The sequence below is a fragment of the Protobothrops mucrosquamatus genome, unplaced genomic scaffold (genome assembly GCF_001527695.2).
Source record: "Protobothrops mucrosquamatus isolate PMUCROS unplaced genomic scaffold, P.Mucros_1.0 scaffold614, whole genome shotgun sequence".
Classification (NCBI taxonomy): domain Eukaryota; kingdom Metazoa; phylum Chordata; class Lepidosauria; order Squamata; family Viperidae; genus Protobothrops; species Protobothrops mucrosquamatus.
Window position 1 is genome coordinate 133,018 of NW_015386911.1, and position 13,757 is coordinate 146,774.

Genomic DNA, 13,757 nt, shown 5'->3' on the forward strand with positions numbered 1-13,757 from the left:
GTTCCTCCCCATCCAGACTCGCACGGCCTCCAGGCACCGGGACATCACTTCCGCGGCATCGTTGGGGTGGTCCGGGGTGGAGATATACAACTGGGTGTCATCTGCGTACTGATGAAACTCCACCCCGAAACCACGGATGATCTCACCCAGTGGCTTCATATAGATGTTGAACAGGAGAGGCGAGAGGACCGACCCCTGCGGTACTTCACCTAACTTCAACGGTCATTAAACGAGGCAGTCATTAAGTGAGGTCTGCCTGAATTGAAAGTATAAAAGATGACTTGCCCATTCAATTTCTCAAAACAATTTCAGAACATATACTATAATGCTGGAAGTATGTAAATAAACATAAATACAAATTAATTGCATTTGTGTTAAATAATGTTATCCAGTCAAAAGGTGGCAATAAAATATCCCGGGTATTTATTTTTTTTTTCAAAAAAAGGCAGAATGATTACTTCTTTGTGAATATATGGATTTTTTTTTTCCAGCTGATTTTCCTCTCTTGTAATTCAAGGTAGCAAACAGCTTCTTTTCCCATAATCATTCAAGTGTGATATGTTATTGCAGTAAGTTAACAGATGGGAAAAAATAATTTTAGTGCACTTGCAAACTCTGAGCCAGCAGGCCATTTTCTGGTGCACACTAGTAGCTTTCAGTTGGAAATTATTTGGGATAATGACTGATCATTTTCTTAACTTTTATTTTGCCAGTGGAAATGTACAAGGTTTGAAGAAAGAAGAGCTGTTTTTACATGAAGTAGGAGGAAATATTGGTAAGGCTGTTAACTCTGCTTAGTTACAAAGGTCAAAAGCGGGTGGTTTATTTGTCCTTACCAGATTATTTAGAATCATTGAGGCAGAAGTGGCACCCTGCTCAGTGCAAGAATTCAAAATAAAGCATTTCTGACATGCTGCTATTTAACTTCTACTTCAATTTATTTGGGGAATGGTCATCCATTCTTGTTCTGGGCAATTAATTTCATTAACAAATTGTTTTTACTGTTAGGATCCCCTTCCCTAATATTCAGGAAATCGTGTGCTTTCCTGTCAACTCCCCATGGAAATTAAACCTATCAAGAGCCATGCTAAAACCTTTTTCTTGATGGACACACAAACACTTAAATAACAGTACTGTAGGTATATGATCGCACAACTTTAACCTTGCCCAGGATATTAGCTGGTTCCAGAAAAATGGGCCTGTGGGAGACGAAACTACAACAAGCTGTTGTGGTTTGTCACATGACTTTGTTCAGAGGTGGATAAGGCCAAGTGTTGACTTTATGTATCTGTAAGGCTCTATCCCCAGCAAGGACCCTGTATGAACATTGCAGTATGTAAAAGAATGACTTTTGTAGAATTTTATTTTCGGTTCCTGTATTATTTAGCAGGGAAGAAATGTTTATAGATTAGGATTTTGCTTTCCTGAGCAAATAGTTTTAGCTCCTGGACAATGGGGTAAACAGGGATCATTATACCATCTGGAGAAAGCAGGCATAGAGTGCGAAAGGGAGATTCCCAGTCTACATATTGAGGAATATTGCACGTGCCACAATTGTTTTGCAAAAGTGGCTAGGGGCTAGTGTAGTCATGGCGATTCTCTGTGTACTGTGACAGTGATGAGACCAAACAATTACTTAAATGCTTCCATTTCAGAATCAGGCAGGAGTATCAACCAGAGTTAAACATCCCTTAAAAGTGGAATAATTGCATAAAAATGTTTCACTTATAGCATGAGAAATTGAAGTTACAGTCCATGTTGGTGTCTTGCCTGATTTGTGACTTTGACAGAAATAAGATCCACCCTGCTCAGTGAAATTTCCTCATAAGAAAATCATTCATTGAAACCCTTATTTGGTATTTTAAGTGTTTGTATAATATGTTTCCATGACAGGTGAACGATGCCTAGACGATGACACTTTCATGAAGGACTTGTATCAGCTGAACCCAAATGCCGAATGGATTATAAAATCAAAAAATGGCTGAAGTTCTGAATCTATAAAGAGACTTTCTGCAACACTGTAATATTCAGATGCGGCAGAATCAAAGGACGCTGAATTTACTTGAGACTTAGATGTGTTGCACCGTTGAGGAGTATTGTGCGACAGAGTTAGCCTTCTGCTTCTCTCAAGTAAAGGAGAGCTACTGCAGCAAAATTAATAGGACAGGAAGCTTTGTGATCTTACTGATTTTGTTGGAAGGGACTGAATCTGCAGTTCTTGTTATAAACACCACTGTGCCTTTGGTATGGTCCACTGGATTATTATTTTCTTCAGATCGCTCATGATGGAGCCAGCACCAATTTTCTTAATAAAGACATTTATTTAAAAAAAAATAAGAAAAGTATTTCTTCATTGGTTCAGAACATCCTCAATTGTACTTTTCTGTCATAGGATATGATGTGGTGGTGGTGTAATAGGCACTATTAACATTAAGCAGGCATCTATTTGTTTATTCTAGTTCAGCAACCTGCTATCTCCAGGAATATATTTATTGAACATAATGTGAATGATTTGATATAGCTTTCTTTATTGGGTGATACTTCCCAAGATCAGTAATAAAAATGTCAGGAAAGTGAAGAATTGCAAGAAGCCGTGTCTTTCTTTTTTCTGTACATCAAAGGTAATCCTGAGGAGTTATCTATCATCTTTTAATCCTAACGAGTTTCATTTTTTTTAAAAAAAATAATTACCCCATTGATGTTTGTTTAATAGACATAAGACAATGTAAGATGTAATATCTAATCACGATCGGGTATTCACATTTAGCAATTTAGATCTGTCAATGAATATTGAGAATGCTTAAATGCTCCAAGTGCACTGGATAGTCATTTCACTCAGTTTTTCATGGGTGGCTAAGAATTCTGGGATTTGTATTGTCCATTTTTAGTGACCACAATTGGGACAATATAATCCTCATTTAGTGGCCATTTAACTTGGTTGTTAAGTGAAGAGATCACTAAGTGAAATTATGCGATTACGATCTTATTTCAGCTTTCCTATGTTGCATAGACCTATGAAAGTTATAAATGCATGGATTGGTTGTAAAGTTACTTTTTCATTACTGTCATAACTGTTAATGGTTGTTAAATGAGGCAATTACTACCTGTAACATCAACATACTTTGTGGATGCCAGATTGCAAAGTCTAAACTATGTGGATTTGTCAACAAATATGTGGGGTACATATAGTCCAGCCTTTGGGTCCCAGAACACTCTTCAAACCTGTCCCCAACTTGTAAGTTTTGGTTTATTGGAAATGAAAAATCACTAAGTACATAGGCACTAATTTCATTGGCTATATTTAATGTAAGTTAATTTTATACTGAAATAAATATACATTTTGGCCATTTATTCTTCCTAATGTACAGTTTTTCTTTTGACCGTTTATTCAAATTTTTTATTAATTTTCAAATAAACAGACAAATTACAAATATGGTATACATTAATAAAAAACCCCATATTATATATCTATTCAGAGATGCTCAGCAGCTCCCCCACCTGCGTCCACCCTCTCTTTCACCCTTCCTACCTACTTCCCTCCTCCTCTCTTCTCCTTCTACCTACACCTCTCTCCTCCTTCCTCCTCTCAACTACCCTACACATCCCACCTCCTTTTCCTCATCCTTCGGACGCAGTCTGGGGGCGCCAGCCGGGCATCTCATCTTCTTCAAATACATTATTTCACTATAGCATTCTAATATACCAAAATTTAAATTTACATCTTTAATCCCCTCCTCCCCTCCCCTCCCCTCCCCCTGGACTTCCCAGAACCAAATACAGGGTTATGCACATGTCATCCCAAATCTAAATAAAAATACCCAAACATAATACAATCAAATATTAACATACTTTAACTCTAATAAGTTCTGGCCGTTTATTTTCCTATAGTACACTTTGAAGTGTTGTTCAAAGTTTTAAGTGTGGCTCTTTGGCTAGAAAACAAAACATGCTCCTTGTCATAGAAAGATCCATGATCAATATTATATAAGCCAGGAAATTTATTTACTGTGATTCATCTAAATAATGTTTATTAAGAAGGAGGGTATTGAAGTGCAATAGATAGATAAATATTAACATTAATGCCTTTGAACTATAAATTCTAATCTTGATGCTTATAATGTATTGCTTTCCATATGTTGTTACTCATTCTCGACAGATTAAGCTGACTGAAATGATACATAACTTAAAATATGGCTACCCAAAATTGAAGAGATTAAGAGAATTTATAAACATACATACAGCATGTGTATATCCCAGGGAATGATTTACCTGCTAGAAGTGGATCTCACATGAGGGTGTGCCACAGTTGAATACATGACCGTACAGGAATGTTACCATGGTTGGTTTTTTGTTCTTCATAAAACAGAAGTCAACAGAGCTCTACAATTTTTAGAAATATAAAACAATAATTCTCCAGAGAATTTATAAAGTATGAGAAAGAATACACTTTTTAAAAAAAAAATATGCCTTTGTTCCTCATGATAACATTTTTACCAATGCATTGTGATCTGTTGGGTCTCTGACTTTGTCATTTGCTGGCTTCATGTATTGGCAAAGTTGTGTCTGATTTGCTATTCAGTGACAAATAAAAGGTATGTGAGTTGCAGAGAAATTGAACTTAAATCCTTCGCTGGTAACTGATATTTCCTGTTAACCAAGTTCTAGTCTCCCACCATCTGTGTAAATCTAATTAATAGGAAAGGTCATGTGAACATGCCAGAAAGGACAATAATGATAACCAACAATAAACTTTTGCTGTTTTTGCTTTCTTTCTTTGAAGAGTGAAAATACTTGATCAATAAAGTGAAAAGATGAAAACCTAAACAGCCAGCATCCAGTAGCTCCTTAGATGGTCTTTCTACTCCATCCTAAGAGTATCTTCTCTCAATTGATTGGCATGGCATGATAGGCGGAAGGCCTTACTAACAAACCAGGGGCTGCTATATTACTGGACTGTATTCCCTATTTCTCCAGGTTGACTTTGGGCTTTGTCTCAGCCCAGCCTGCCTCAGAGGGTTGTGGAAAAAGATGTATTAGCCATGTTCACTACCTTGAATTATTTATAAAAATAATAAATGCAGGACTATCTCTGAGAAAGATCTGAATTAAATAGCAAAAATGTTATTATGACCCTGGATATACAGTATCTAGTTTTATGTAAGTTCACTTATTTAAAAATTATTAAAATTATAAAAAACCAAAGGTATTAGAAACAAAAACTTGGTGCCAAGACAAGATTCCGATGCCCAATCACCTCGTCCGAGGCGCAATCACCTTGTCCTATTCCTAGCCAAGTGCTTGGAGAAGGCAAAGCCAGGTCTTCAATGCTTCACAAATCTTAAAAGTCAGCAGGATTGGACACCCCTGGTTTATACTATCTAGAACAGATGGAAACTGATCAAGGAGAGATTTAACCTGGAAATAAGGAGAAATTTCCTGACAGAACAATTGACCAATGGAACAGACTGCCTTCAATGTTGGTGCTTCATCACTGAGGCTTTCAAGAAGAGACTGGACTGCCATCTATCAGAAATGATGTAGGGACTCCTGCTTGGGCAGAAGGTTGGACTAGATGACCTACAAGATCCCTTCCAATTCTGTAATTCTATTCTATTCTATTCTATTCTATTCTATTCTATTCTATTCTATTCTATTCTATTCTATTCTATTCTACTCTACTCTACTCTACTCTACTCTACCCTACCTCACTCCACCCCACCCCACCCCACCCCACCCCACTCCACTCCACTCCACTCCACTCCACTCCACTCCATTCCATTCTATTCTATTCTATTCTATTCTATTCCTGATAGTTGAAAAGTTCGTGGCTCAGCATTGTACTGTAGATATGGGTGGGAGGGAGGGAATTGCAATATAAAACATGCATTTGTTTATACTTTTATTTAATAGATTATTAAGTTATCAGTTTATTTTTATATTTCTCTTTCAATTATATCCTTTAAGAATATTAAGAGATAATTTGGTGTAGTATTAAGGTAGTGGCTAGAAACCAGGAGTATGAATTCTACTTTAGGTACTTTAGGTCAGGTGGCTGACCTTGGCCAGTCACTCCCCCTCAACTCTAGGAAGGAGGCAAGTGCAAACCACTTCTGAAAATGTTGAAAACTGCTGGGATGAATTTAAGTAGTTATCAGTAGTCAACACTGACTCAAAACAGGAGTACAGTTTATTCTATCTACTGCTTCTAAGTGACTTTTTATTTTCATTAAAAAAACAACACCTGTCCAGATATTAAACTCTCCTGTTCCTATATTTTTTTTATTCTGATATTTTGTATTTTTTTACTTTTTTTGTGTAGGATTTTCTCACATAGTTTCCATAGGTGGCAGCATTGATCTACATCTGGATTGTAAGTTAGGAAAGATTGTAAGTTACAACACAAATTTATGAAATGGTTAAAAAAAAAACCCAAAACAAAGCAAAACTGAAATGATTATCTAGAAATCTTGACATTAAATTGCTAAAGAAGCTTTCCATCAATTGCTTGTGAAAATGCGACACAAAAGTATTGGAAAAAAGATATTAATGTGGTTGCTACCTATTCTGTATTGACACACAAAACAGGTATAAAATGATGTCTCATGCAAGTTTTTTTCCCTCTCTCCCTCTTTGCCCTTGTATTATCTACATCTCTTTAGAAGGTCCATTTTATCTAAAAAAAATATTCCTTTTGTAAAGCTTCTTTTTTCCTTTACAGCTAAGTCTATAGCTGCCCACTTTGTGCATATCAATTTGCTATTTACCTAGGTTATTTAGGAAAAGCAGTAAACATTTAAAAGCTGATTTAGAGGAAAGTGTCCAAACAGAGGACAACAATATTATGCAATAAAACTTAACCTTGTTTGAAAACTAATTTCCAAGAAAAGTAATTCTTGGTGACAGCTGGACTGAATTAATCATTCCAAAAAGCAACCCAAACAAGTTTGGACAAAAGAGTTTAAATTTAAATTACATTTACAAGTACTAGGGACCTGTAGGGGTTTATAAGGTCTAAAGTGAAGGGTTCCTAAAACTAGAAAGGTGAAAGCAGAGCTACTTGGATTTTGCATATGAACCTAACCTAATTTTCATTTCCATTCTGTGTTTTGCAGGTATCTGCAAACCCCCTTTATCAGAGACAATAGTAGTGTGTACATACAAGGACTGAAAGTAAGCTGAGTGTACATGGAGAAACAAGTTAAAACAGCTAGGACTATATACAGTATATTCATCTGATTACAACCACATTTGGGATCAGATCTTCTATCACCAAGTGAGGCAGTCATTAAGCGAGTCATCAAGTGACCATTCCTGATTTTACAGCCTTTTTGTTGTGGACATTAAGTGAACCATCACAGTTGTTAAAAAAATATGCAGTCATTAAGCAAATAGCAATCACATGACCCCGGGACACTGCAACCATCATTGTTAGTTGCCAAGAGCCCAAATCATGGTCAAGGGTTCAGAAGGATGCTGCCTTGGTCATAAATGCGAGACTGGCCATGGGTCATTTTTTTCAGCACCATCATAACTTTGAACAGTCACTAAATGAAAGACTGTAAGATGAGGACTATCCATAGTACCTGAAGCAGCTGCATGAACCAAAATGTGACTTTCAGTTATTCAAAGAGAGATGCTTTGTCCATGCTCCCACCTATTGCTGAGCATCCCTTTTCAAGGCTTTGCTTGGTCCTAATCAGTAGGACTAAATCTGTCTGAAATATTAGATATAATTGTAATGATTTTTAAAAAAATATTAGAAGGTCAGTCTAGAGAGTCCTATTTATTTAAGACTGGGAAACAAGGGTTAATCAAAATCTTTTCCTACGTATAGGATTTCTACTGTGGGTAGCCTATTTTGAGCTAAGAAAAATGCACAGGACATAAGTAACAATATTTTATTGATGAGCAAAATGGCAGAGACTGAAACAGAGTCATGCTCAGCTCAATTATTAGACTAGTGTGTAAATCTGCAGGATTCGTTCCCTTTTGGAAACGTGATCAGACGTCTGTGGTTGAAAGATCACAAGCTTCCTGTGAAATGCTGATGAACCTCTAGCTAATTAAGTATTTTGGCTGGCAGCCAGTTTTTAAAAAAATCTTCAGTATATTGGTTGGATTTCATACTTGAAAAGCAAAAGCAACCTGTGATTAACTGTTTGATGGTTGCGGTCACTACCATCCCTTCCCCAAATTCAGAGCAGTTTGCTTCTGAGGCTAAGCTAGTTGATGGATTTTTAAAAAAACCAAAGCTGGACAGTATGGTCCACTCTCAGGAGGTATGGTAATAAAGAACATGTCATTTTAGCATGAGGGCTAAGCAACTTCCAGATTAAGTTTCAGAATCCAGAAAGTGGTTTCACTAACTGTCATTGTTAATATGGCTGCTTGTTTTGGGAGAATATTCACCTAGCCATGAATGTTCATTTGTCTTCTGGTTTCAGAGGTAATTTTGTTTCTTATAGAATTATGTGACATGATAGATACCAACATGCCTAGACATGCCGATTGAGAAGGTAGACCTGTTGTTTCCAGTGGGGTTTACAGGATTGCAACAAAACCCAAGAAACCAAAAGAAATGCAGAAATTTTGCTGCAACTGAAAGTACTGTGGCCAGCTCTCAGGTCTTGATCACAGAAATTCAACCTTGGTGGATTCAATTTTCCCCACAGTGATCTTAATGCTAAGAAGATTTTTCTGTTTCTAGGTTATTATAGATTTAGTGAATTTCGTTATATGTGACTTTGCTTTTGTTTATAATACTGGCTTTGGGTTAACTTGGTTTCTTTGACAGTCTTAAAGCAGTGGGGGGATTCAGCCAGTTCGCACCACTTCGGCAGAACCGGTAGCTATTTTTTTGTTGCCCAGGCCTAGAAGCGGCATCCAGAAGTGGCATCCATACAGAGAACCGGTTGTTCACATATTTGAATCCCACCACTGTCTTAAAGCATTTACTCCTTCACTACTCCTTCACTCCCAAGTAATCTTTTCTGGAGCTGAGACTGTTGCAGACTGAGTTTAGATCCTGAAGAAGGAATGGATGACAGAAATTGGGATCAATGCAATTGGCAAGGTTTTATTGATTTTTTTAAAAACATGATTTTATTTATTTATGTATTAAATGCCTACACCACCCATATCCCCTAAGTCAGGGCTTTTCAACCAGTGGTACGGGTACCACCTGTGGTACATTGGCACCTGGCAGGTGGTACGCGACCATCCTAGAAAAGTGGGAGCGGGGGAGGGGAATGAGAGTGCAGCCGGGTGGGCAGGCAGATGTCTTGCTCGGCTGTGTCTTGGGGGGCACTTTTTTCAGTGCCATTGTAACTTCGAATAGTCACTAAGCGAACTGTTGTAAGTCGAGGACTACCTGTACTTTATCACTTTTTCCTTTTTTGGGGGGGTCATCAAGTTTTTGATACCGTGCTAGGTGACTGGTGGTACTCGGATATTGCTATATCCTAAAAGTGGTACAATGGGTGAAAAGGTTGAAAAGCCCTGCCCTAAGTGACTCTGGGTGGTTTACAACAACACAATAAAGCAATATGAACATACAAATAAAAACACAAATTAAGAAGAATTAAGAACAAAGTTAAAACTTAGAGATAAAAGTGGAATTCAAAGTTAAAATTCCTTTTCTGGTATTGCTTAGGTTGCTTTTGGGAGAATAAATCAGGAAATAGCTACATAGTTTAGACATCAGCAAGGGAAGATTAAGAATTAGTTGTATCGTTCAGTATCTAGCAGGAATTGGGTGCCAATTTAAGAAAGAAGCAAGAAATAATAAAATCTAATTGGGCTCATAGCAGAAAGCTCTTTACTGGCGTTGTGGCTTAATGGAGAAAACAAGGGAGAGACTAGCAGTTTTGATGCCTAATTAAAGTCCCAGTTCATTCATTGTCCAGAGGATACAGCTGCCTTTACCGGACCAGTAAAACCTTCCAGGCAGATGGGAGAGGCAGCAGCCAGATGTTTTCCTTGTCTTTTAAATATATATATATTGGGGTACATTTAAAATATGAAACACTAGAGTATATATTTTCCCGTATAGGGAGAGGGGACAGTTGGAAAGAAGTAGTGGGGTAAATCAACTTTCCCAATGATGAGTTTTATGAGCATATGTTTGCATCTTTATTTATTTAGCAAGTTTACACTGCTGCCCATCTTAACTCTAGGTAGCTAACAAATAATAGAGACAAAAACTTTTTAAAAAACTGAAACAATACCAATGTCATGGGTCCGATAGATGAAACCCATCAAAAAAACTTCAAGGCAGAGTCCTTCCTTAAAGAACATTTTATTCAGGACACAAAGTATTGGTACTACATAGTTAAACCCCAAAACTAAATTCCCTTCCCCCGGATACGAAGTAACAAAGTGCAATTCCCACCCCCAATAAGCTATCATAAATCACATTATCCAATTAGCCTAAAATGCGGGCTTTCCCCCAGCTCCTCAGCCCGGCTAAAACATTATCAGCTTGTCCTTGGGTTCCCACAAAGCAGCATTATTATTATGGCTAGCTTAGCTCGAGCTTTCATTCCACACACACACCCTGCATCTGTTTTCTAAATACCAGAAAAACTGTTAAAAGAAAAGAGAAAACGGTTGCAATTTTCATCAGTTGTCAGAGCAGGAACATCCAATGTTTACAGCGTTGACAACCAACTTGAAAATGATCGAGCCACTTGATAAATACATGACAACACGAAACAAGACATCTCTGTTCCATAGTGGGTTAACATCCTGTTTCCAGCACCTGGTCTAAAAGTCAGGCCCACAAGATCATCCAGAAAGCCAGAAGTGCTGAGGTCAGATTATTCCATAGGGCAGCTGCTGCATCAAAGAAGACACCCTTCCTAGGCCCACTCAATGATCTCGTTTTAGACAAGGGACCCAGATTGTTCTTTCCTACCTAACAAATCTGATGGAATGATGACAGTGGTGGGATTCAGCTGTTTCGCACCAGTTCGGCAGAATCAGTATCTAATTTTTTGTTGCCCAGGCCCAGAACGGACTTCCGGAAGTGGCATCCACACAGAGAACCGGTTGTTCACATATTTGAATCCCACCACTGGATGATGAGATATCATGAGAGATAGATAGGCCTGCAAGTAATCTGGTCCTGTGTCATGCAGAACTTCAAAGGGGACAACTGCATCTTGCATTGCATCCACAGAATCTTACTGGAAGGTTCTTGTAGCAGGGGAGGGTTATGAGATATTGTGCTGGTATATTATGGACCGAGTGCAGCTTCCAAATGCTTTTTAAAGGCAACCCTATGAAGAGCACATTGCAATTGTCCAACCAAGACCTGACTAAGTCCTGAGTGATTGCAAGCAATGCCTCTCGATCTAGTGCAAAATATAAATGTGCACAAAGGCCTTTTGGGCTACAGCTGCCGCCAGCTCCTTTCATCAAAACTATGGTATGTCTCCAGGTGAGCCCCCAAGTTTCCCACCAGCTCCAGGGGACTGTTATCCTATTCAAAATTATTGATGGAACATTTCCAGATCTGCCTCCCTAAATCTTCAGTCTTAACAGTGTTAAGTCAAAGCCTGCTCTTTCTCATCTATATCCTCATAGCCTTAAATCACTGAGAATGAACCTTGACAGCATCACTTATATAGTCTGGAGCAAAGATGTAAAACTGAGTATTATCAGCACTCTGCTTATGCTTAACCTTCTGTTGATGAATGGCCTCACCTAGCAGGTTCATGTAGATATTAAACAGAAGTTGGGAGAGAATCAAGCCTGAAACATACACAAAATAAAGGGTTTTAGAGATAGATATTGCCTGCCTTTCAATGCTGTCTTAAACCTTCTTCAGAGAAAGGAAGAGAATCACTGTAAAACTGTGGCCCTCTCACTTCCCATCACTAAACCTTAGGAGGATACCATGATTGACAGTCTTGAAAGCCTAGGAGAGTGATGACAGATATACCACTTCTGTCCAAGGACACCAGAAGTCATATATAGGTATGGTCAATGCAGTCTTAGTACTATAACTCAGCCTGAAAGTTGACTGAAAAAGATCTAAATAATCTATTTTTTTCAGGGCCTTTGGGGCCTATCACCTACTCAATATCCCAAAGATGTTTTTTCAAAAGGCAACTGGACTTTCTCTTCTCATCCAAGCAGTTTCTTCTTCAGTTCTCATCCAAGAAGCTTCAGAACTGAAGAAGCTTCTTGGATGAGAAGCAAAATGTCTTCAAGGAAAAACCAAGAAAGTCCAGTTGCCTTTGAAAAAAGCACCTTTGGGACAACTATGACGTGGATGAATCTCCATAGATATTCACCTCCTCAATAATCTTCCTTTTTTAGAGACCTAAACAAAATTGTTCAGTTCTGTTGGATCTAGCAATGGTTTTAGAAGAGTTGATTAACTACTCCTTCTTTCAAAGAAGCTACAACATCCCCTTACTCAAAGAAACATTCTTCTCTGTTTTGTTCTGATGATATGTCTCCTAGAAAGCGTTATAACCAATCAGGAGAGACATAGATGTAGAACATAGGGGGCAAAACTCAACGTCCCATTTTTAGGGCCCAACCTCCTGCCAGATAATCAAGCAAAACTATAGCTCAATCCGTTCCATCGGAGCTGCACAGCCAGAATCAATTCCAAGCAAACCAAATGACTTTATCCAATAGATGCCTAGAATAGCCCTTATAGTCTTCAGTGGTTCCCCAGTCTCTCCTTACTCAGGAGGAAAGAAGATACCTAGAGCAGGGTTGCAGATACAATAAGAGCAGAGAAATAAGCAAAGGAGAGAATGTAACTTTCTAGGAATTTATCAATCCATTTGCTTTCTATCTTGACAGGCTTATCATAGTATAACATACAACAAATTTCAGCTCTTGTGTCTCACTTTGATTAAAGTGTCTCAGCATTTATTTATTTGTTTGTATTTCATATTTCTGAACTGCCCATCTCTCTCAAAGAGGGGCTCTGAGCAGTGTATAATAAAACATCGAGATATAAAACAGTATATAAAAAATTAAAATGTTAAAGTATGTATACTGCATATTCATTGCTTTGTGCACTGTACATTACATTAATTGAAAACCATAATCGAGCATAACAATTTCTAACCTTGTCTCTGCAATTTTGTAAAGCATAAGAGAATCCTTGATCCTATTGTATATTTCAGAAGAAAGATCTCTGTGGTTAATGTAATAAGTGCAACCTTTCAGTTCTGACCAAGGACAAATGCCTATTTTCCCTATGAGCGAAGTCAGGTGGACACTAGTGAAGGATGTTCATATTTATGTTGAATATCTGGAGAGGTAAGTAGGGTTCACTTTCAAGACTTTGTGCCCATTTTTTATCCTTCCCTTGATAGTTATGTATGGAATGGAATCCCAGGTGGGAAACATCTCTCTCCAGCTAAAGAAGAGCTAAAACACACCCTTTTCTGTTTAATAATAATAATAATAATAATAATAATAATAATAATAATAATAATAATAATAATAATAATAATAATAATGATAAAGTTGGAAGGGACCTTGGAGGTCATCTAGTCCAACCCCCTGCTCAGGCAGGAAACCCTATACCATTTCGGACAAATAGCTGTCCAGTTTCTTCTTAAAAACTTCCAGTGTTGGCGCATTCACCACCTCTGGAGGCAGGTTGTTCCACTGGTTAATTGTTCTAACTGTCAGGAAGTTTCTCCTTAGTTCTAGGTTGCTTCTTTCTTTGGTTAGTTTCCACCCGTTGCTTCTTGTCCTGCCTTCAGGCGCTTTGGAGAATAGCC

At 37.9% G+C, this 13,757-nt stretch overlaps 1 protein-coding gene across 1 annotated transcript in view; it reads left to right on the top strand.

Moving 5' to 3' along the window:
- ARHGAP18 (Rho GTPase activating protein 18) overlaps nucleotides 1-2,887 on the top strand; it is a 67,528-nt gene extending 64,641 nt beyond the window's left edge. The window contains exons 14-15 of the mRNA XM_015817642.1: nucleotides 714-775; nucleotides 1,894-2,887. Of these exons, the coding sequence (XP_015673128.1) occupies nucleotides 714-775; nucleotides 1,894-1,985 (154 nt within the window). The 3' untranslated portion in view covers nucleotides 1,986-2,887. The remainder of the gene's footprint in view (nucleotides 1-713; nucleotides 776-1,893) is intronic.
- The last annotated feature ends 10,870 nt before the right edge of the window (nucleotides 2,888-13,757 follow it).